We start from the raw sequence: 25,762 nt of genomic DNA on the forward strand, positions 1-25,762 counted from the left end.
TTTGTAATTAAATAATTTTTCTATGTATTTTATGTATGCATTGCTTAAATTGGAATGTGAAGAAATACTATATATTTAGCTTGTTTTCTTTTATCCATAAATGGATATATATTTGAGGATATATAATTGATTTGAAAAATCTTATTAGTATACACATGTATGTATATCTTTCTTTTATTATAAGTTGTTACATAATTTATGTAACAACTATGTATAATATTAAGCACAACTATGTATAATATTAAGCTAATACGTTGGAAAATGTAGAATCATTAATTTGTTAAACATTGGGGTCTTAACTTAAAATTTATAAGAGTATTTTCATTGTTTAACTGGTTTGGATTTCTATATTTTTTTTTTCCGAAACACATCACCGACCATATAAATCATGTCGAAATCAATATTAAGCAATAGCCTTAATTCAAAAATACGATTGTCATCAATTTCAAACATAGCTGCTTTAATTTCTTCATCTGTCACCACTCTGATCATATTAGTAGCATCAGTACTGTCTAACCTATTTTGGAAAATATCTTCAATTAACTCCGGCTTAACAGAATCATCCTTACACCCCAAGAAATTTTTGAAATACAAAACAAATTTATCCTTCAAAGCAATTCCACTAACCCATCTTCCATCTTCATCCAAAACCTTCATAATTCTATTTTTATTGCCCCTGCTCTTCACAATACTATGAAAAAACTTAGTATTATTATCGCCTTCCTGAATCCATTTAATTTTAGCTCTTTGGAATAAAAGCTTCTCTTCATCATTACAAGCTTCATTAAATTTGAACAAAAGATCAGCATGCTCATTCCTAATCTTATAATCATAAGGATTACAATCAATTTCCACTTGTTTACTTTCCAGCTTTTTCCTTAACTCATGAATTCGCTTCCCATATCCTCTGTAGCTGTTACAAAGATCCCTACAATGCTTTTTAAGAATTTTCAATTTCTGACAAACCTTTAACATATAAAACCCTTCAATGTTTTCATCCCAAACTTCCTTGACCATAGGTAAAAATTCTTCCTTCTCAGTAATAAAATTAGCAAATCTGAAAGAAGGTCGCCATCTCATTTTACTCAATGGTATATTAAGAACAGCAGGACAGTGATCTGAAATTCTATAGGGTTTGAACATAGCATGAGCCAAAGGATAATCCGAAACAAACTTCAAATTAGTCATCACTCTATCCAGTTTCTTCAGGAGGCCCATACTTCCAGCAGGAGTTTTATTCCAAGTAAATTGAAAACCAGTCGAATTCAAGTCCTCAATTTCTAAACAGTTAATACATTCAATAAAGTCTTCAACACCTTTAGGAAACCTAGAACATCCTTCAGAATATTCCGAATGTTTTAAAGCAACATTGAAATCTCCTAATAATCCCCAAGCATCCTCTTTAACCACCAGTTTATGTTTCTTCAAATTCTCCCATAAATCTCTTCTATCCAGATAATTGGAAGCAGCGTAAATAAAAGACAAATACATGCTATAATTAGATTCACAGAATCTAACATAACAGTGAATAACTTGTCTAGATTGAGAAATCACCATCACATCCACAATTCTAGGATTCCATCCAACTATGATCCTAGTTCCAGCCTCACAACAACTATTATTAGAAACCCAATCCCATTGTCCAAAAGTCTTAGCACAAACACTCTTGAGATTTAAGATTTTGACATGAGATTCAATCACAGCACAAATACCAAGGTTATTACACCTAATAACATCAATAACCTCCTTCTGCTTAACAGATTTATTCAATCCCCTAACATTCCAAGCACCAACAGACATCATTGGAAATTAATAGTATTTTTGGCATTTACCTCCTCAAATGCCTGAGAACTCCCCATCTTACTTCTATTATTATCCGAATTCAACTTATCTTTATTCACTTTATTACTTTCATTTCCTTTCTTCTTCCCCTCTCCCTTGATTGAAGAAATCAATTTGTTATTCTTGCTATCATTAGAACCCATTCCAGCATCACCACTATCAACATTTTGATTAGCAACAGTCTTCACAATCTTATTATCCTCTTCCATTTTATCCAAAACTTCCTCTTCAATCTCTCCCAAGATTTCAAAACTGTTTTTATTACTTAATCCCTCCCCTATTATATTCTCACTACCAAGACTAAAATTGCCCATCTCTGCCTTATTATCCTTTTTAACTACAACCTCCTGCTTATTATTCTCCTTCAACCCCTACTACCTATAACATCCTGCCCATTAACAAACTTCTCATAATTTCTATTCTTTTCTAAATTCCAGTTACTTACTCCTTTATTACTCCAATTCCAATTTTGCCCTTTACCATTTCCACCTCTGTTCCCATTATTGCCTTTAGAGAAAATACTCCTTCTCCAATTCCCATTCTTCCCATTATTCTTCATATTATTCAATTGATTATAACCCTCTTGAGACTTGCTAGTGCCTTCACCATCATTGTTACCCATTGCCTTTTTATACTTAACTTCTGTGAAACCATCCCCATTAACTACTTCCTTCCCTTTATTATTCTTTAAATTTCTCACTTCTCCATTATTATCCTCCTTCTCAACATTCATAGCAGCAGCACAAACTTTATCCACATGCCCATAGACTTTACAATGATTACATCTAGAAGGAATCCAAGCATATTCAACATCAAAACTTTGAATCACAGCAGAATTAGAGACAAAATCCCAAGTAGCTATATCAATCTTCTTTCTCCATTCCTTCCCAGCTGCCATTTCAACAAGAATTCTAGCATAAGCATTCCTTCCTTTATGTTCCAAACACATATCCTCAGTAAAGGAATCAAAAGCCAAAGGAATACCTATCTTACTAGCAATTCTACATAAGTTTTCACCACTCCAAACTTCCAAGGGCAAATCAAATATTTTAATCCAAACAGGAATTTTATCATGCTTGTTCTTAGTTAATGTCAAACCAGGTCTCCATCGTTGAAGAAATAAAGGCATATTATTAAACATTAACCAAGGACTACCCTCCAAAACAGATAACATCCCCTTTTCATCACTGAATTTAAAGAAGAAAAATCCTTTGCTGTTCATGAATACCTCTTCCAAACCCACATTCTTCCATAGTCTTCTAACTTCTTTCTGAATTACAGGAAACGCCAACTTCTTGTCAATCATATAACCATAAAGAGTATTAGTAAAAGGAATACTTGCATTCTTTAGATTCTCTATTGGAATTATAACAGGACCATCCTCTTCCCCTTTCTCCCCTGGAATGAATCTAACATCAATCTTACCCTTATGTCTATTACCTTTTAACACACCAGCATAAGAGTTCATCACATTCCCCTGCATTCCTCCTTCCTCCTTATTGCTAATCTTAGCATTTCCCAAAATAGAAGGAAGTAAATTAATGCTATTAATAACAGTACCTGACTTCTCATTGCAGCTAGTATCCATATTACTCTTAGCATTAACCTCTTCTTCTATTTCAATTTCCTCATCCCCACTAGTATCATCCTCACTTGAATCATTATCCCCTTCCTCGTCATTATTCTCTTCATCATCAGTATTACCTTCTATCTCCTTGTCTTTCTTTTCCAAATTTGACATATCAACATCCATTTTCTGATTCTTCTCACTATCTAAATCTTTCCCCATAGTCTTCTCAACTCCCTTTTCCACCTGTCCTTTTTCCTTCAATTCACTCAGAAATTGAAATCCAACTCCTGGAATGAAATCTTCATTATTATTAGCCCTTTTCTCCCCATCAGTTATAATCTTCACAACTTCATTATCTTCCTTATTAGTGTTATTCTGAATTTTATCATCCATCACCGATATGGTAGGGTTCACATTAACCATTTCACTAATAACATTCTTCAATTCAGAGATTGGACTCAAAACTTCATTACTCATCATCAACCCATCCCAATTTCTCATCAAATTAGCAGTATTACCAGTTGGGATAGAAACAACATGAGAAATTACCTTTTTAGAATCACCAGACAACCCTATCTTCAATTCCTTCTCCTTTCCTTCAGATCCAGGAATAGAAATGTTAGAATCCGACTCCCAAACTGAGACAGATTCCGATTCTTCTCCCGTTTCCTCCTCTGAACCATCTTCATTGAAGAACTCTTCCGTATCCATCGGAGCTAATATATCCACCTTCTTCCTAGCTCTGTTCTTAATCCTGAAAGATTTCCCCTCCATTTTCCATCCAACTTTGCTAATCCCAGATGCAACAGCTCCAGTCACACTTGGTTTGCGACGAGCTTTATAGATCGTGGCAGATGATTGTTCAATTACCCCAGGAGGAACAAGATCATTCACCTCCATTTCAGTTTTTGTATAACGAACTGCAGCACTTTTATCCGGAGGTTTAACCTTCACGTCCTTCAATCTATCCGATTTGGAAGATGCTCCCATTAAATCAACGGAATAATGAAAGATATTGCTTCACCAATTAAAAGAAATTCGTCGGAAAAGCAGCACCGGTGAATCTAAGCTAGATCGCACCACCGTCAGAAAGAATCAGGATAAGAGAGAGAAAGTAGAGAGAGAAAGCGAAAAAGCTAGCTTATAAGAAGCTAGTTGCTATAGTTGTATTCCTCTTTTGAGGATACGAGTTCTCTATAGCCAATTTAGCTCTGATACCAATCTGTCACACCCCCGGCCCAGGTGGCGGAACACGCCGGGCTGTATGACTAAGTTCATGGATCACAGACAAATTGAATATATAGAACAAGTACAACAATAAACAAAATAGCATTCATGTTCCATCTTGATATTTAAATACAATGTTTTTTACAAATAAAAATAATAATACATTAATTGCCTTAACAGGTAGGCATATGATACAACGACAAATAAACTTGGTCACTTGTAATCCAATCTGTCTTGAATGTCTGTTTAGTGTTTTCCTGAGAATACATGTAGTTTTAAAAGACAACACAAAGGTTGGTGAGTGTCACAGGTTTTCTGCTAACGCAGTAATACTTTTAATAAGTCTAAAAAGTAGTAACTTTGTATGTATAACTATAACAATAGTTATAAACAGTATTTTCAAGGAGTCTTTAAAATCCAAGAATGTATTTTGATATGAGTAAATTCATGTTTTTAACATTTACTTGCAATAACTCCTTAAAAGTCAAAATGAATGTTTTGTATAAGTAACTTACATACTTAAAAATGTACTTGTAATGACTTATTGAAAGTCAAAATGAATGTTTTGTATAAGTAATTTCCTTACTTAAAATGTACTTGTAGTGACTTCATTAAAAGTCAAAATGAATGCATTGCATAAGTAATTTTCATACTTAAAAATGTGCTTGAAGGCAACGAAGCCTATGGTTGTAGTAAGAGAAAGAGAATATTGTGTTTGTAATAACTTCATGAAAGTTTAAATATATCCATTGTATAAGTAACCACTATACTTAAAAGTAGTTCTAACAACAACCAAACCTATGGTTGAAATGAAAAAGGGAGAGAGATTCGTGTTAATGTTTTTAGTGAGTTCTATAATCGAGCTATGGACGAAAAGTACCCCTCCCTACGACGCTTCATTGGACGTCGTAGTAACGATCGTAGACACATATCACCTGCTTCGATTGATCAGTCGATGGTTGTAGCTAGCAACCGCAGGTGGGGTTGTCGACCCCATATAGATCTATACATATGTACCTCGCTCCGAAGATTAACGATTATAGCAGTGTGGGGCAGGCTAAGTAATTAAACTCAGCTAATGAATAGTAGCGTCTCACTCAAAAACCACTAACGAAAAGTTTGTGAATAACTCTCAGCGCTAACTTAATTATAGTTAAGTACCGGGCATAATGAATTTCAAAGTATAGCATTTGTAAAAGCCGAGTATGGTTGACGTATTTATAAAAGTATAAATTACTCGCTTTTATAGAGATATGTCTTTCAACATAACGGACTCGTATATGTGTGTAAAGCCATGCATAAAAGTATTCATATATAGAAGTCTTGAAACTTTGAAATACTTTAAACTGGTAGTATGCATATCATATAAGACTAAAAATGAATGTTTCAAATTAATGAACACATGTACATGTATAAACTTTATGCATATAAACATATAAATATACATGTATAGTAATATCTTGAACCACTGAAATACCACACAATTGATGGGTTTTAGCCATAAGAACTTTCCTATGTGCGCATGCAAAACCCTAATGCTTGGATCTAGGCTTTCTAATTAAACATGCTTTGAATCCAAGACTTCTAATGGCTAATTAGGTTAAATAACAACATTGAAACAGATCTAGAATCATACCTTTGAGTTCCTTGTTGATCTTGTTGTCTTGGAGCTTCTAGAGTCACAAATGTCACTCCTCTAATGGCTTACAAACACTAATAGCAAGCAAGATGATTTAGGAGAGAGGAAAGGGGAGGAATTTGGCCAGAGTATCTCTACTTTAGATGGTGTGTCGAATTCCCTCACCCCTAGGGTCTATTTATACTTGTAGACTCCTTAAGGGTTACAACCTAAACCCTAATTGGATAATCTTCTCTTAAGGCTATCCAAATCCATTCCATAGATAACCCTATGGATGATTTTGGCTTATCCAAGCCCTAGAAATCGTCCATCCTATCTAGGATAAGGATTTATAATCTAAAGTGTAACTATCAAACAATTGATAGTTTATACCTTCTTATTTAATTAATCTCTTTAAGTCACCAAATTAATTCCAATTAATCTATGACTTATATTAATCAAATAACCATATATTATTCCTTATAATATCTACTCTCTCTTAACAAATCATCCATCAAGTTGCTATGGTGAAGGCAACCCAAAAGGACCATGCACAACCGGATCAAATACTTGCCTAATATAGTTGCAGCCTTAGACACTATTCCAACAACAATTTCATAACGTACTTGTTATAATATAAAAATCATAAAACCTTGTATCATGTAGTATTTGTTGTGTGAAATCGTTATTTCACAATAAAATAACCATAATACGTATACGAAAATTTATACTACTTTATTCGTAACAATATAGTAAATTGTTAAATAATAATATTTTTATAAACTAGGTTTTTCGCATAAAAAGGTAATATATTTGTATAAACAAAATATATAGGCACATGTATTCCCCCCCCCCCCCCCCCCCCCCCAAAATAATATTGAAAAAGGGCCGTAAGCACTCACCCTTGAAGCATGAGTTCCAATCGTTCGAAGTCGGTTCCTTTTGAGAAACTTGTCGTGAGATTTATTACATGACATTTCTCGTTCTTAACACGAACCACCGTGTATATTTATATTACCTAATAAAACCGAAAAGTACTTTTGGTATTAATTATTAAGTGTAGGGTGGTTTTTGTTAATACAAATAATTTCAAGGGATCGATTTTGCTAAAATCATTCAACAAGGGACTGATCTTGTAATCTGTTTACAAGATAGGGACTGAAACTATACATTCTCAGCCTAAATTACAGTTTTCGAACCCATCTTGCTCGGATTTTCGAAGGGAGGGTCTGTTTTTGATTATTTTGATGGCAGTTTGACTTAGGTGAAAATCATTTCACAGGAGGGACCGATTTCGTAAATTCATCTAACTTGAAAGGTTATATTTAATTAAATGGGATTCAAGTTTGAACAGTTCCCTTCATTTACCAGTCGTGTTTATTTTCAGTTCAAACAAATGGGAACGAGACCCACGACCTAGGTCTCACAATTCCAACTGAAGGCAAATCGAATGAGCGTCAAAAGTAGAAATTTCACGATGGTGGTGGTCGATTGAACACTTACAGTGGTGGTTTATGAACAAAACGGACAAGCGACGGCAGGAGTCCGATAGATGTCGATCTTTAGTCGATCGATTTGCAAGAGATGATGGTCTCTGGGGCGATGCGAAGAGGAGGAAAAACGGCGAAGCTGTTGTGGCCTTGGTGGTTCTGCTCGACGGAAGGGAAAGAGGAGGTGGAGGCAGCAAGTCTGTTTCTTTCTGATCCATGGCGAATAGGGTATCTCGGATTATGACTAGGCTGAAGGGGGAGATAGGTGTGACGGGGCTGCTCCAACAACCTCGTCTTCGTTTCTTCTTTTCCGTTTTGCGAGAAGGGTGAAGGGAGGGAGAAGAAGACGGTGATCGGTGGTGTTTGATTGAGGAAAGATGAAGGGATGTACTGAGAAGTGGCGATCCATGAAGGAAAATGGTAAGTAGAGGCGATGGTTTTTGGTTTTCATCGGACTCAGTGGTTGCAGTGATGAGGTGCAGGTCGACTGCCTCAATGGAGCAATCACTATCTCCGATCCTTTGCTTGATCGACGAAGGAAAGACGAAGGCTGCCCGTAGGCGGCTGTTTGTTGATCGGGGAAGGCAGCTTATGAACACAGGTAAGGTTCCTCTTTCTTTCCTTTTCTTTTTGATTTGTCAACCATACAAATGATGATTGATACCGATAGAATGATTGATCAAAAGAAGTGTTTGAGTTTCTTTGTTTGACAGAAATCGTTAGGTTGTTTGGTTTGGGTGATTCAAAGAAATTGAAGAAGGGAGAAACAATTGTTTTGTTGTTTCATTTGACAGAGAAGGAGGAGTACAATCAGGATTGTGAGATCAACCGGAAAGGATACTTAATATCAAACTTCCATTTGGAGGTGTTCTTGGTTGGGAATGAAGGTGCAAGCAGATACAAAAGGATCGATCAATTTTTTTTCTCTGTAAGGGTTTTATTTTTGTTTGATTGTTTGTGAATTAGTATTTGATAAGTAGAAGCAATACCATACAGTGCTTTCCTTACCTGCCTGTGAATTGTGTTGAACTGTGTGTGAGCTGTAATGCAGGTGAAAGGAAAACGTGGGGATGAAGGGAGAAAGGTGAAGTGTAATTTGAGTGTTCAGGAAGAGGTGAAAAGCACTTGGGTGCACACAAGTGATCAATTTTGTTGTACATAATTGTATATAATAAAATTTGTAAAATAAGTGTAAAATCAGTATTGTAATTGTTTATTATTAATATCATTATTATTATTGTATTATTTGTAATTAAATAATTTTTCTATGTATTTTATGTATGCATTGCTTAAATTGGAATGTGAAGAAATACAATATATTTAGCTTGTTTTCTTTCATCCATAAATGGATATATATTTGAGGATATATAATTGATTTGAAAAATCTTATTAGTATACACATGTATGTATATCTTTCTTTTATTATGAGTTGTTACATAATTTATGTAACAACTATGTATAATATTAAGCACAACTATGTATAATATTAAGCTAATACGTTGGAAAATGTAGAATCATTAATTTGTTAAACATTGGGGTCTTAACTTAAAAACTATAAGAGTATTTTCAGTGTTTAACTGGTTTGGATTTCTATATTTTTTTTTCCGAAACACATCACCGACCACATAAATCATGTCGAAATCAATATTATCATGTTTCGTGGTTAATAAACTTGAAAACATCTGATTTTTCAACTTTTATAGATGTTTGTATCAAAAATATTTCAAATATGAAATTAAATATTAAGCAATAGCCTTAATTCAAAAATACATTCAAAATTTCTATTCGAGGTGCGCAAGTCCTTCAATGGTTAGAAACGGTTTTTGATAGTTTTTAAGAAAATCAGTATTTTACTGGTTTTCGATTCTTAAAACGATCGTATCCTTCGCATACGAACTCCATTTTGGACGTTCTTTATATTTTTGGAAACAAGGAAACGAGTTGTAAGAAACTAGAGTGTTTGTTTTTCTCACAACGACTTAATATGATATTTTAGTTTTTCAGGCGCACTCCTAAGGTTGTCGTTTGAGCTGTTTAATTTATTTGTCTAATTAAACATTTGGAAGTAAGATGCCATCTGGTATCTTATAATAGTTGAAATAACTCATTTATTTTATATTAGATGCACCAAAACTCAATGATTCAAACTACAAAGAGACTTACTGAGAGCTTGACCGTTCACTGTCTTTGACCTAAATTTCAGGATGTCACAAAAGCCCATGAGGAAATCGTCCAAGGCCTTAAGGAAAGGAATTTATGGGTTGCTTAGGGCTTAAGCATCCAATTTATTGTTTCCTTGTTGGATAACCCAAATAGCCTAACTATATATACATCCCTAATGACCTAAAAACGTGGCTAAGCATCCTTCTAGGGTTTTACACGTTTTAGGGCAGCCTCCATCCTCTCTCCTCTTCATCCTCTTGCTCTTGGTGTTTGTGAACCATTAGAGGAGTTACATTTGTGACTCTAAGCTTTCTAAAGTCAATACAAGGAGGAATTGGATTGCTATTGCTACATAACAATCAAGGTAATGTCTTAAACCTATTCTTATGTTAATATGATTACTTGTATGCTAGAATTAGGGTTTATAGTCTTGGATAACTTGCATGTACAATAGAGAAACCTAGATCCAAGCATTAGGGTTTGTATGAGTACATAGGATGTTATTATGACCAAAACCCATCAGTGGTATCAGAGCAATGATTGGTTTCTATTGTATTGATGCTTTGTTTGTTTGTTCAAGCTTAAAAATCGAAATTTTGGGTTTCTGGGGGCTGAACTCGCTGAGTCTATAGATGAACTCGCCGAGTCCATGCTAACTCGACGAATCCATGCCTGACTCGACGAGTCAGTTGGTCAGAATGAGGGAAAACCGGGATTTATTGTTGTTTTTGCTTGAGGATACTTGCCTTATCATGTTAGATCAATATAAATCCGTTTTTTGATATATATGAGTATATTCTTGATGTAATTGAAGATATTTATCAATTAATAAAATATTTGTTTCCTTATGTGATAATTGATTAATTATTTTGATTAAATTGGTAAATTGTTTTTGCAAGAAATCATTATATAAATCAAATATGGATAATTATGTGATTAAATGTTAATTAGGATTATTCATTATTTGATCATTGTTGTTATGAAAAGTTTCATATTTTCCCCTTTAGGTTTTATAGTTTAAATTTGAACCCAAATGTTTTGTTGTTTTGAAATTTAAATAGTTGAAACCCTAATGTTTTGAAAAATGTTTCAAAACTTGCCCTCAAGTTTTGGAATTTAAATTTTGATTAATAGTTTAATTTTGATGTATATTTAAATTCTAAACCCTTATGTTTTGAAATGTTTCAAAACTTGCCCTCAAGTTTTGGAATTTAAAAGTTGATTAAAAGTTTAATTAGGAATGTTAAATTCTAAGACCCTAGTATTGTTTTGAAAAGGTTCAAATTACACCCTTATGGTTTTATTAATTAATTAAGGAGTATAATTAAAAGAGGTTTAATAAATCCATAATAGTTTTGGTTTACAATTTAATTGAATTAAAGGTATAATTATTAAATTTGACCACCTAGTATTTTCAAAGTGTAAAATACACCCTATACTATATATAACGTTAAATGTCTAACATTATATATATGTATGAGTAAAAGTCAGTCTTACCGTTAGTAGGCCTCATTCACGAAGCTAGTTTATAAGGGGTGTTTAAGGAAATTGCCTATAAAATGGCGATTGAATGGGTATCCACTCTTACCCACCGCACTCTTGACTAGTGGAGGGTCGTTAGCCGAACGGGTATGATAGGAAGAAACCTTCCATTATAAGTATAATGAAATACAAAAGTAACTAAATGTTTTACAAATCCCTAATCTTAGTTACTTAGGAAAAGTGAATTGATGCAATTCCATGAAATTACACTTTGTGCCCTTGCGAAGATGCTAGTGGAGCGTGTGTGGTTTATCGGCCCACTAAATGGTTCTAAGCAAAGGTAGCAAAGGGTGACTCAATGTTTGTCATAGTTCGGTGGAGCGTGTGTGGTTTACCAGCACATCGAATAGGTGACTGTAACATGTGAGGGCACCATGTAAGTTTGCATGGTTATTCACACCCGCTTTGTGATCCTCAGCATCCCAGTCACAAACAAGAGGGGCATATCGAGATTTAAACATGCCATTGAAATGTTCAATGAATTTCAAATTATCTAGGAGTTTTCATAGGTTTAAAACTTAAATTTCTTTTTCGTTTTCATGGTGGAAATTAGTGAATCGTCATTCACTTACCTTCAAATGTTCTGCAATTTGGGTTACGGCATCCCTCTCCCGAGTTGTAGAATATTGTGTTGGGTCCTAGCCTTAGTATCTCATTTGGGTGACTTACTAAGGACTCAATCAATCAACTAACTTGAATTTGTTTCTCCCGTTTTGTAGATGTCTAAGTTTGAACACTATGGTCTTCCCAAATCCCGTGGAACAAGCATTCCACATGAAGATGGTATTCCATGATTCGATTGAGGAACAAGAAATCATGCTTCACTTCCTCCACCTCCTCCAATTGTTCTCCTTAACCCACAAGATCGAAGAATTGAAAGGTTTAATATCACTAAAGCCCTATTGGAAATGAAACATGAAGATGGTAAACCTGTGTGTGCCCACGTTCTAGGAATGAAATCACACATTGATAGGTTGATAATGTTGGGTGTGTCATTCCCAGATGAGTTGGCTGTGAATTGGGTTATGCAGTCACTTCTTGAATCATATAATGAGTTCAAAAGAAAGTATTATATGATGGATCATGACGACAACCTCATTGACCTAACTTACATGCTCATTGCTGCTGAATCAGAAATGATTTGGCGAAGCAATGGAGCGTATTTGTTGGGAAAGTCAACTGACCAGGCTTTCGAGGACGTTCTAGGAGAACCGACCTGTGTTTGCTGCCAAAAGAAAGGGCGTTGGATACAAGTCTGCCCAAAGAGCCTGAAGAGTCCAGAAGATGGGAGAGTTAAAGTGTATGGTTGCGCTTCAGGCAAAATCCACTATCTAACTCGATTAAGTTCCTATTCGTTGATTCATGATACATAACATGATAAGATTGCATTTGAATGTTTTGTAGGATCGATGAAAGGAGAGGAAGGTTGATGAAATAGAGCAAGATGAGGCTAATCACGAAGAAATGGATCTCGATCGCATAAATTTGAAGATTAGATTTTGAGCTTAGATAGTTATGATAGAGTTGTTAGAAATTTTCCTTTTGAAATACATAGTTTTCAATGGATTTTTGCATTGTAAGGACAAATGTTTTCCGCTGATTTTATAAATAAAACAAATTTTCGTTTGTCTTATTTATTTGTTTATTTCCTTGCAATGAAATCGTTATGAAAATTGGTGTTTTCATATTTCTACAACAAATGGATATGATTCTTATTTATGGTGTTTATGGAAAAGTCGAGAATTTACCAAATAGGGAGAGTTTCTCATCGCCCAAGTTTCAATTGGACAGAAATTTGGAAACATGCAACTTGGTTTCACAAAGAATGAGAAATTTCATATTTGGAAATTAGACTAATTCATTGACAAAGTGTCAAGTGAAGGACTAGGAGATTGAGTACACAAAGTTGTGTGTTGATCAAGTCCACCATAAAAGTAACAAAGATATTCGTCATAATTACTAAAGGTTTAGTAAATGTGATTATACTTACAAGATTAAGTGTAATTCTGAATTGATTGAAAAAGTTTAAATCAATAGCAAAACGAATAAGAAGAATCAAGTAGGCAGAAAGATAAAAGTTTCTCCATTCTAAGAAGAAGGGAGAGTACCTTTTATGCTTTATGATAGGTCTTAATGATTAAGAACCATATCTCAATTGATCCTCTAAGTGAGTCTTAGTACAATTGTATGTCTAAGAAGAGAAATCAAGAATTGAAGAAATGGTTAAATCAAAAAGTTAATCATACTTCGTTCCAATAACAAGTCTTAAAGTTAAAATAGTGGCAATAAGTGACAAGTATATTAAGAAGGTTTTTAACATTCATCAAATGTGGAAAGTTGTGATGTCTTGGATAAGACAAAGACCAACTAGGACCAATTTATGAAGTGTTATGTTTTGATAAAAACTACACTAACTCTTGAATATTTGGTTGTCAAGAAATGTTGATTGACAAGAGAATCGTATATGTCAAGGAGTCAGTGGGAGTCTTAATGGTCTTGAAAGGTTTCAAGAACAAATCAAATAAACCTTATCGATCATCACTAGCACACGAGTTGAGGTTTACAACCTATCGTGTTGACACTGTTTTGTTTTCTATGTCATTCCAATTGAGTTAATTGTGCATATGAGTCCAATGAGATCTCATTTGAATGCATAAAAGGCAAGGACCTTGATCAATGGAAAGTATTTTGATAGGCAAAGGTGAACTACTTAACTACTTGGAAGACATGGTGGGCAGCTGTGCTACCATAAGGCAAGAAATCAAGATTAAGAAAGTTCGGTCCATATGAGTGTGAATTTGTCGTAAACTTTTGTTTTAACAAATTCACATGGATATGAACACATACACCGTTTAAATCTAAGTGTCATAAGATTTCCTCCTTCATGAAAATGATTTTGAGGAAATGCTTTCACTAAGAAAGATTTTAAAAAGATAGTGATTGTAAAATTGCATTCTCAAATTCGATTATGGTTACGGTATCCCTTTCCATGATTTGAGTTGTGAAGTTTGGCAATTAGTCTTAATTGTTTAGACACACATATGAACTATCTAAGGCAAAGGTGTATAAGTTCAAGAAGCTTTGATAAAAGATTATCAAAGCACTAAGTATTAGAAGCATGGGAGGCTTAAACACGTTTATATAGGTTCTAAAACCTGAACACGGTGATCGGCGCTGCTTTTCCGACGAATTTCTTTTAATCGGTGAAGCAATATCTTTCCTAATTCCGTTGATTTAATGGGAGCATCTTCCAAGTCGGATAGATTGAAGGACGTGAAGGTTAAACCTCCGGATAAAAGTGCTGCTGTTCGTTATACAAAAACTGAAATGGAGGTGAATGATCTTGTTCCTCCTGGGGTAATTGAACAATCATCTGCCACGATTTATAAAGCTCGTCGCAAACCAAGTGTGACTGGAGCTGTTGCATCTGGGATTAGCAAAGCTGGATGGAAAATGGAGGGGAAATCCTTCAGGATTAAGAACAGAGCTAGGAAGAAGGTGGATAAATTAGCTCCGATGGATACGGAAGAGTTCTTCAATGAAAATGGTTCAGAGGAGGAAACGGAAGAAGAATCGGAATCTGTCTCAGTTTGGGAGTCGGATTCTAACATTTCTATTCCTGGATCTGAAGGAAAGGAGAAGGAATTGAAGAAAGGGTTGTCTGGTGACTCTAAAAAGGTAAGTTCTCATGTTGTTTCTATCCCAACTGGTAATACTGCTAATTTGATGAGAAATTGGGATGGGTTGATGATGAGTAATGAAGTTTTGAGTCCAATCTCTGAATTGAAGAATGTTATTAGTGAAATGGTTAATGTGAACCCTACCATATCGGTGATGGATGTTAAAATTCAGAATAACTCTAATAGGGAAGATAATGAAGTTGTGAAGACTATAACTGATGGGGATAAAAGGGCTAATAATAATGAAGAGTTCATTCCAGGAGTTGGATTTCAGTTTCTGAGTGAATTGAAGGAAGAAGGACAGGTGGGAAAGGGAGTTGAGAAGACTATGGGGAAAGATTTAGACAGTGAGAAGAATCAGAAAATGGATGTTGATAGGTCAAATTTGGAAAAGAAAGACAAGGAGATGGAAGGTAATACTGATGATGATGAGAATACTGACGAGGAAGGGGATAATGATTCAAGTGAGGATGATACTAGTGGGGATGAGGAAATTGAACTAGAAGAAGAGGTTAATGCTAAGAGTAATATGGATACTAGCTGCAATGAGAAGTCAGGTAATGTTATTAATAGCATTAATTTACTTCCTTCTATTTTGGGAAATGCTAAGATTAGCAATAAGGAGGAAGGAGGAATGCAGGGGAATGTGATGAACTCTTATGCTGGTGTGTTAAAGGGTAATAGACATAAGGGTAAGATTGATGTTAGATTCATTCCAGGGGAGAAAGGGGAAGAGGATGGTCCTGTTATAATTCCAATAGAGAATCTAAAGAATGCAAGTATTCCTTTTTCTAATACTCTTTATGGTTATATGATTGACAAGAAGTTGGCGTTTCCTGTAATTCAGAAAGAAGTTAGAAGACTGTGGAAGAATGTGGGTTTGGAAGAGGTATTCATGAACAGCAAAGGATTTTTCTTCTTTAAATTCAGTGATGAAAAGGGGATGTTATCTGTTTTGGAGGGTAGTCCTTGGTTAATGTTTAATAATATGCCTTTATTTCTTCAACGTTGGAGGCCTGGTTTGACATTAACTAAGAATAAGCATGACAAAATTCCTGTTTGGATTAAAATATTTGATTTACCCTTGGAAGTTTGGAGTGGTGAAAACTTATGTAGAATTGCTAGTAAGATAGGTATTCCTTTGGCTTTTGATTCCTTTACTGAGGATATGTGTTTGGAACATAAAGGAAGGAATGCTTATGCTAGAATTCTTGTTGAAATGGCAGCTGGGAAGGAATGGAGAAAGAAGATTGATATAGCTACTTGGGATTTTGTCTCTAATTCTGCTGTGATTCAAAGTTTTGATATTGAATATGCTTGGATTCCTTCTAGATGTAATCATTGTAAAGTCTATGGGCATGTGGATAAAGTTTGTGTTGCTGCTATGAATGTTGAGAAGGAGGATAATAATGGAGAAGTGAGAAATTTAAAGAATAATAAAGGGAAGGAAGTAGTTAATGGGGATGGTTTCATAGAAGTTAAATATAAAAAGGTAATGGGTAACAATGATGGTGAAGGCACTAGCAAGTCTCAAGAGGGTTATAATCAATTGAATAATATGAAGAATAATGGGAAGAATGGGATTTGGAGAAGGAGTATTTTCTCTAAAGGCAATAATAGGAACAGAGGTGGAAATGGTAAAGGGCAAAATTGGAATTGGAGTAATAAAGGAGTAAGTAACTGGAGTTTAGAAAAGAATAGAAATTATGAGAAGTATGTTAATGGGAAGGATGTTATAGGTAGTAGGGGGTTGAAGGAGAATAATAAGCAGGAGGTTGTAGTTAAAAAGGATAATAAGGCAGAGATGGGCAATTTTAGTCTTGGTAGTGAGAATATAACAGGGGAGGGATTAAGTAATAAAAACAGTTTTGAAATCTTGGGAGAGATTGAAGAGGAAGTTTTGGATAAAATGGAAGAGGATAATAAGATTGTGAAGACAGTTGCTAATCAAAATGTTGATAGTGGTGATGCTGGAATGGGTTCTAAAGATAGCAAGAATAACAAATTGATTACTTCAAACAAGGGAGAGGGGAAGAAGACAGGAAATGAAAGTAATAAAGTGAATAAAGATAAGTTGAAGTCGGATAATAATAGAAGTAAGATGGGGAGTTCTCAGGCATTTGAGGAGGTAAATGCCAAAAATACTATTAATTCCCAATGATGTCTGTTGGTGCTTGGAATGTTAGGGGATTGAATAAATCTGTTAAGCAGAAGGAGGTTATTGATGTTATTAGGTGTAATAACCTTGGTATTTGTGCTGTGATTGAATCTCATGTCAAAATCTTAAATCTCAAGAGTGTTTGTGCAAAGACTTTTGGACAATGGGATTGGGTTTCTAATAATAGTTGTTGTGAGGCTGGAACTAGGATCATAGTTGGATGGAATCCTAGAATTGTGGATGTGATGGTGATTTCTCAATCTAGACAAGTTATTCACTGTTATGTTAGATTCTGTGAATCTAATTATAGCATGTATTTGTCTTTTATTTACGCTGCTTCCAATTATCTGGATAGAAGAGATTTATGGGAGAATTTGAAGAAACATAAACTAGTGGTTAAAGAGGATGCTTGGGGATTATTAGGAGATTTCAATGTTGCTTTAAAACATTCGGAATATTCTGAAGGATGTTCTAGGTTTCCTAAAGGTGTTGAAGACTTTATTGAATGTATTAACTGTTTAGAAATTGAGGACCTGAATTCGACTGGTTTTCAATTTACTTGGAATAAAACTCCTGCTGGAAGTATGGGACTCCTGAAGAAACTGGATAGAGTGATGACTAATTTGAAGTTTGTTTCGGATTATCCTTTGGCTCATGCTATGTTCAAACCCTATAGAATTTCAGATCACTGTCCTGCTGTTCTTAATATTCCATTGAGTAAAATGAGATGGCGACCTTCTTTCAGATTTGCTAATTTTATTACTGAGAAGGAAGAATTTTTACCTATGGTCAAGGAAGTTTGGGATGAAAACATTGAAGGGTTTTATATGTTTAAGGTTTGTCAGAAATTGAAGATTCTTAAAAAGCATTGTAGGGATCTTTGTAACAGATACAGAGGATATGGGAAGCGAATTCATGAGTTAAGGAAAAAGCTGGAAAGTAAACAAGTGGAAATTGATTGTAATCCTTGTGATTATAAGATTAGGAATGAGCATGCTGATCTTTTGTTCAAATTTAATGAAGCTTGTAATGATGAAGAGAAGCTTTTATTCCAAAGAACTAAAATTAAATGGATTCAGGAAGGCGATAATAATACTAAGTTTTTTCATAGTATTGTGAAGAGCAGGGGCAATAAAAATAGAATTATGAAGATTTTGGATGAAGATGGAAGATGGGTTAGTGGAATTGCTTTGAAGGATAAATTTGTTTCGTATTTCAAAAATTTCTTGGGGTGTAAGGATGATTCTGTTAAGCCGGAGTTAATTGAAGATATTTTCCAAAATAGGTTAGACAGTACTGATGCTACTAATATGATCAGAGTGGTGACAGATGAAGAAATTAAAGCAGCTATGTTTGGAATTGATGACAATCGTGCCCCTGGGCCTGATGGATATTCTTCAAAATTTTTCAAGAGTGCCTGGAATATTATTGGATCGGAGGTTTGCAAAGCAGTGAGAGAATTTTTTTGGACAGGGAAGCTTCTTAAAGGGATAAATGCTACGAGAGTTATTTTAATTCCTAAAGTGGATATGCCGAGGAAGGTTGCTGATTTTAGACCTATAGCCTGCTGTAACACTTTGTATAAGTGTATTAGTAAGGTTATAGTGAATAGAATTAGAAGCTGTTTGGGGAAAATTGTTAGTAAGAATCAATCTGCTTTCATTCCTGGAAGATCGATCTTGGATAATATTCTTCTTGCGCAGGAATTGATGGTGGGATATAATAACAAGAGGGGAGTTCCAAAGTGCACCTTAAAAATTGATATTCAAAAAGCATATGATACAGTGGATTGGGAGTTTCTTAATAGAAGTCTTAAAGGGTTTGGATTTCATCCGATTATGATTCAGTGGATTATGGCTTGTGTGTCTTCCCCATGGTTTATGATCAATTTTAATGGTGAAGACCATGGGTATTTTGAAGGAAAGAGGGGTCTTAGGCAGGGTGATCCTCTGTCACCTTACTTATTTACTATAGTGATGGAAGTATTCAATAAGATTCTTGGTAAGAAAATAGAAGACAGCCATAATTTTAAATACCATAATAAGTGTGAGGTGCTTAGCATTTCTCATTTATGCTTTGCTGATGATCTTCTGGTATTTTCTTATGGTAATGGGAATTCGGCTAGAATCATAAGGGAAGCTCTTGATGATTTCATAAATGTTTCTGGGCTGAAGGTTAGCATGGAAAAGAGCCAGATCTATTTCAGTTGTGTTAAACCGAATATGAGGAGAATTATTTTGGGAATTCTTCCTTTTGATGTTGGGAAATTTCCTTTTAAATACTTGGGTGTTCCTATGTGTGTTACTAAACTTTTTGAAAGAGATTGCAAGAAGTTGTTAGAAAAGATTAGAATGAGAATTTTCAACTGGAAATGCAAAACTTTATCGTTTGCTGGAAGATTGCAGCTCATTAATTCTGTGTTGACTTCTATTCATGTGTATTGGGCTTCAATTTTTAAAATTCCCATTGCAACTATAAAAGAGATTGAAAAGATGTGTAGAAGCTTCTTATGGGCTAATGGTGAAAAAGTTAATGGGAAAGCTAAAGTTAAATGGGATGATGTTTGTAAACCTAAAGATTATGGAGGATTGGGGATTAAAAATTTAAGGAAATGGAATGATGCTTTACTTGCAAAACATGTGTGGAATGTTGTTAATAATAAAAATTCTTTATGGGTGCAATGGGTGAAAGCTTGTTACATTGGAAAGAGGAATTTTTGGGATATAATGCAAAAGAAAAGCATGAGCTGGACCTGGAAGAGATTTTTGGAAATTAGGAAAATTGTTAGACCTCATATTGTTGCTTGTGTGGGAAATGGGAGGAACACCTCTTTATGGCATGATTGGTGGCATCCTTTAGGTATTTTAAGCACTATCATTCCAAGAAGAGAATGGTTTAGTAATGGATTTAATGACTTTTCTTTGGTTAGTGATGTGCTTGATTATGATAATTATTGTTGGCCTGTAAATTGGGTTGATAAATTTTCAGGTCTAAAGGATGCTCCTATGTTTTGTATTGATCCTAATATGAGAGATGTTGCTGGTTGGAGAGATAAGGAGGGTAATTGCAAGCAATTTTCGTGTAATCAAGTGTGGAGAGATATTAATAATTTTGGGAATAAGGTGCCATGGAAGGAAATCGTTTGGTATGGTAAGGGCATTCCTAGAAATTCTTTCATTTTATGGATGGCTATCTTGAATAGATTGAAAACTCAGGATCGTGTTAGAGTTTGGGAAACTTCAGGAAGTCTCCTCTGTCCTTTTTGTAATCTTATTCCTGATTCACATGATCATCTCTTCTTTATTTGTGAATTCTCACAAAGTATTTGGAGACATTTTTGTGATAAGATGAGAATTAATTTGGTGATGGGAGGCTGGAATGAGCTGATTCTGAAGTGCTGCAAGCTGTTTTACAAGGATTCTGGTGAGAATTTAATTAATAAATGTATTCTTGCGAGTTGTGTGGCTCATATTTGGAAGGAAAGGAATGCTAGGATTTTTAATAAGAGGAGATTAACAGCTGAAGGAGTGATAACCTGTATTGAGAACGAAATAAGATTAAAGCTGTTAGGATTAAGGAATAATAAAAACTTGATTAATGAAAGAATCTATAAGGATTGGGGCATTTATGGAAAGGACAAAAATAAGAGATGATGTTCAGGTTCAGAATTGTGAAGTTGATGGTCGAAGTGATTTTTAATTGGGGTTGGCAGCGGAGAAATTATATTGAGTATGTTCTTAGTAGCGGTTTTAGATGGGGGCAATTTTGGAATAATTGGTTTTACAAAGGAATTGACGGAAATTGTCAATGGTTGGGGAGTTATCTCTCTAATCATTTGACTTGTACCAATGGGATTTTCAATTTGGATATGATCTTTTATGTGATTATTCAAATTGAGAATCCTAGACATGTGATTGATGCCATGTCAAGTCTGAAACTTATTTTGAATTTCTAGAGTGTTGGTGTTAGTTTTTGGCTCGTTGGGTTTTGTATTATTTGCAGGAATTTATTGCATTGGATGAAGATGGATCATAGTGAAAAGAAGGAAGAGAGTTTTATGCAGAAAATCAAGAGGAGGATGAAGAATTGGAAAAGGGATAGAAGAAGAGGGATTGTTCAGCTCTTGGAGATTAATTCGGATCGCATTGTTAAATTGTATAGTAGTTTTAAATATGTTTGGGTTTTATTTGTGAATTGTTGGTTGAGGTTTTTGGTCTTAGTTGGTTTTTCCTTAAAGTTTAGTCTTTGGATTGAGGGTTTTTTTAAGGGCCTTACCCCTTGCTATTTTGTTCATGTTTTTTGGAGTTTTTGGAGATGCAAGGGGGTGAAGTTACCTTTTTTCCCTCATTCAATAAGTCCTTGGGCTAATTTTAAGGATTTTAGGGATTATTGGGGTTGTGAGTGGTTAGTTCTTATTATTAGGAAGTGGTTTGGTAGTTGGTTATGGATAGGCTGGTTATTTTTGTACTTTGTTTGAATTTTTGGTGATTGTATTCTTTTATTCTTTTTAATAAAGTTTGCTGAGCTTTGGCTCTTTCAAAAAAAAAAAAAAAAAAAAAAGTATTAGAAGCATGGACTTAAGAAATTCAATAGGTATTGTTTTCCTGAAAGTTAAGATGTTTATGATTACATGTCGAAGCTAGTGGGAGCATAAGTGTTATGTTTTATAATAATCATCATGATAGTGGGAGCATAAATGTTATGATTGTATGATTATTGAGGAAAGTATTGCAAGTTGGCAATATTAATTATAGAAAACAAGAGTCATTCTTTGCAAAGTTGTAAGGATGCAATAGTTGTTTTACTATAATTAAGGGAGAGAATATTATGGTTCATTTTAATTCTAAAGGCTTAGGTTGTGGAATATTAATAAATTTAGTCAAAAGTACATAGTGTGTTCTTAAAATTTCGATTATGATTACGGCATTCCTCTTCACAATTCGAATTTTGAGAACATAGCAAATAAAACATTATGGCAAAAAATTGATAAAGTATCAAATCATTATGTAAGACATTTTGCATCATGTCCCATACGCTTCGGGTACAGGATCGATTGCAAATGCTATAATATTTGACCATTCTAAAATTTTCCAAAATGTTTAGCGCATTTAGAGGGAAAAGGGACTAGAATCCGTTTTTGACCAAAATAATTAAACAACTATCAAAAGGACAATCCAAAAGTTCGCCGAGGATTGATCGCTTGTGAGTAGTTGGAAGTATAGTATTGGAAAATATGGAAATGTTTCCATATTGTGTGGACCATATCGACATTATTATAAATAGATAAGATTCTATTAAGAATGAGTTGTCAAATGGAAAATATGGAAACGTGTCCATATTGGGAATTGAATATTGAAAATCCATGTCTAGATTAGAAACTTTTATGTAAAAGGATGTTCAAAGGAATGTACTTTGAGTGAGAGACATCACATCATTGGAATTGTCTTGTAACAATCTCCGATAGAGGACTTTGTTATTTCATTGGCAATAGTCTTTGTGACTTTGGTGCAGTGATATTACAAAAGGATCGCTGCATAAAATGTTAGAATCAAGCATATTCTATAAGTGGCAAGAATTGATATTCTTATATTTATAAAATGGATTAGGGATTGTGAAATGAGAATGATTGGAAATGTGTTCAATTTGATGTATTTCACAAAGTAAGAACCATAGGTAAACATTGTGTGCATGCTAAGAGCATGGGACAAGTGTAATAATTCAAGTAAGAAGTTGATTACCCGAAACGACAAATAATGAGTAATGGATATGGTGATAAATAAAAGGTGTTTTATTTATACTCAAAGGTGTGTGGCCATATGAGATTAGTATTATTCTTGTGTTTCACGTTGCATGTTTTGACTTCCTGAATAATTTAATTGATTAAGAACAGTCAAATTATTCGAACGCGCCACAATCGTTCATATGTTGGAAGTAGGTATGAATGAAGACAATCGTGAATTGGTGTGTGGATTGTCTAAAAGAGTATTAGACATAAGCAAATGTTTGCTGCAACGTTCATGAGTGCTTATGAATATTAATTTGAGCATTGGATCAAACCCACGCTCACTTGGATCACTCCATGGATTGTATCACGAGTGATTGGTGAGACGATAACATCTTATATTCTTGAAACCAAGATGTGTGAGTTGTATCTTGCTAATCGGTTGCACATTGATAATATGTGAACGCACCAGTAACTTGGTGTCATAAAACATATTGTTGTATGTGATTCGGTGAGTAAGTGCAAGCGAGCATTGAATCAAAGTTTATCCGTTCCTTTTATCCCAAGTAGGATAAAAGCGATATCTTTGGGCCCCTCGATGGTTTAGTGATGACATATTTGAAATCATATCTCACACGATATCTAGAATGGAGGAATATATGATCCCTTATCTAAAGGACACGCATATCTGATAGGATCAGAGTTAACAGCGGCTTTGGAAAGCTACGATTGCAGATCAGGATCTGAAGTCATACGCATAATAGTTATTAGACTTATCCAAGTGGGAGATTGTTGGATTAGTTTCTAACTCCATAACTATCTTGGTATGTACTTGACCCGATGGTTCATGGTCCTTTTGGGTTGCCTTCACCAAAGCAACTTGATAGGATGAATTATGGAGAGAAAGGATTAAATATGATTTATTAATATATTATGAGAATAATATATTAAAGGAGAAATCATATTGTTTAATTAATGTCAAGAATTAATTGGTAATTAGTTTTGTGATTAAAAGAGATTAATTAAACTTAAGGGACTGGAATTGTAATTATGAGATAATTGCAATTTGGGCTATGGATTGCCTTATATTAAGGAGTGGACGAATTCTATGGGAAAGCCCATGAGGAAAACGTCCAAGGCCTTAAGGAAAAGAATTTATGGGTTTCCTAGGGCTTAAGCATCCAATTTAGGGTTTACTTGTTGGATAACCCAAATAGCCTAACTATATATACATCCCTTATGACCTAAAAACGTGGCTAAGCATCCTTCTAGGGTTTCACACGTTTTAGGGTAGCCTCCATCCTCTCTCCTCTTCATCCTCTTACTCTTGGTGTTTGTGAACCATTAGAGGAGTGACATTTGTGACTCTAAGCTTTCTAAAGTCAATACAAGGAGGAATTGTATTGTTATTGCTACATAACAATCAAGGTAATGTCTTAAACCCATTCTTATGTTAATATGATTACTTGTATGCTAGAATTAGGGTGTATAGTCTTGGATAACTTGCATGTATAATAGAGAAACCTAGATCCAAGCACTAGGTTTTGTATGAACACATAGCATGTTATTATGACCAAAACCCATCACCAAGAACCTCAACCAACTCCACTAAAGAGAAAGTTCAAGAACGAGGAGGGAACTACCTCGGCTCAAGGACCTTCCGAAGGGCAACGAACTTAGACAGTCAATACCCCTACCAACCCTTCCATCCCAACACCTGTAAGACCATACCTAGGAAACCGTCCCCGTTGAAGCAAATGCAGCTACCATCATCATGGTATATGCCGGGAACTCTTTTGTGCTAGGTGCAATAAGAAGGGCCATACCTCTCGTACATGCAGAGCCTCGGTTGAGTTCATTACATCAACCACCAATGTGGGGTCCAGTCCAGTTTGCCATCTATGTGGTGAAATTGGGCACTTCAAGAGGGATTGCCCAGCTGAAGGAAGCAATAAAGGCACAGGAGGAGTCTAACCCTAATACCTATGAGAAGCATCAATGAACCCGGTAAAATTTGGGTATGTGTCTTAATCTCAGATAACTAACTGAAAACATTAACCGAAAACATTAAAAGGCTAATTCTAAATGTAATTACTCTCCCGTTAAGGCGAAAGTCGCAACACTGTTGTAAGAATTCAAAATTTCATCAGGTAAAGCTATAATGGCTCGGTATATATGTTAAAGCCATGTATAATTAAGATGGATAGACCTCAGATGAGTGATGCTGCCTCATTTCCTGTTCCTCTTTTGGTTGTCGATTTACGGTGAAGTCGCTCAGTCAACAGTCCTTCCCACCTTAATTATACATGACTAGTGTATGCTAAGCGATTATAGAGAGGCCTCTTGAGAATCCATTCATGAAAAGTAAATTATTCTGAAACCTCAGGACCCTCTATAGTTTCCACGTCAACTCTATCAGTCAAAGTATCTGTGACAGTGATACACAGGAAGAAATCCGAGACACCAAGAGCTTGTGTGCCCGTTCAGCACATGGCCCTATCGACCCTCATTCTATATCATGTCGATGTATGCCAACTTTGACGCCTCTATTAATCATGGTTCGGCTTAGTGCAACCATGTGTAAAAAGAACTTTCACCGTAGCCATTTCGGCAAATAAAAGTTCTTCCGAACTTAATAATAAAACCTAATGCAATCCGTCAGTCGTCTCCCTCATCTAAAACCTTCTGAAATACCCCTGAGTCGAGTGTCGCGCGCTGTTAACCAACCCTTCATTAGACAAATAGAACCC

General features: G+C 34.9%; 1 protein-coding gene across 1 annotated transcript; it reads left to right on the forward strand.

The window, feature by feature from the left end:
- The first annotated feature begins 7,727 nt into the window (after positions 1-7,727).
- On the forward strand, positions 7,728-8,989 carry LOC145012263 (uncharacterized). Its single transcript, XM_078971056.1, has 3 exons — positions 7,728-8,348; positions 8,461-8,675; positions 8,799-8,989. The coding sequence occupies exons 1-3, from the start codon at positions 8,165-8,167 to the stop codon at positions 8,907-8,909; spliced, it is 510 nt and encodes a 169-aa protein (XP_078827182.1). The 5' UTR covers positions 7,728-8,164; the 3' UTR covers positions 8,910-8,989.
- The last annotated feature ends 16,773 nt before the right edge of the window (positions 8,990-25,762 follow it).

Source organism: Lactuca saligna, chromosome 8 (genome assembly GCF_052625555.1).
Source record: "Lactuca saligna cultivar CGN05327 chromosome 8, ASM5262555v1, whole genome shotgun sequence".
NCBI classification, from domain to species: Eukaryota; Viridiplantae; Streptophyta; class Magnoliopsida; order Asterales; family Asteraceae; genus Lactuca; species Lactuca saligna.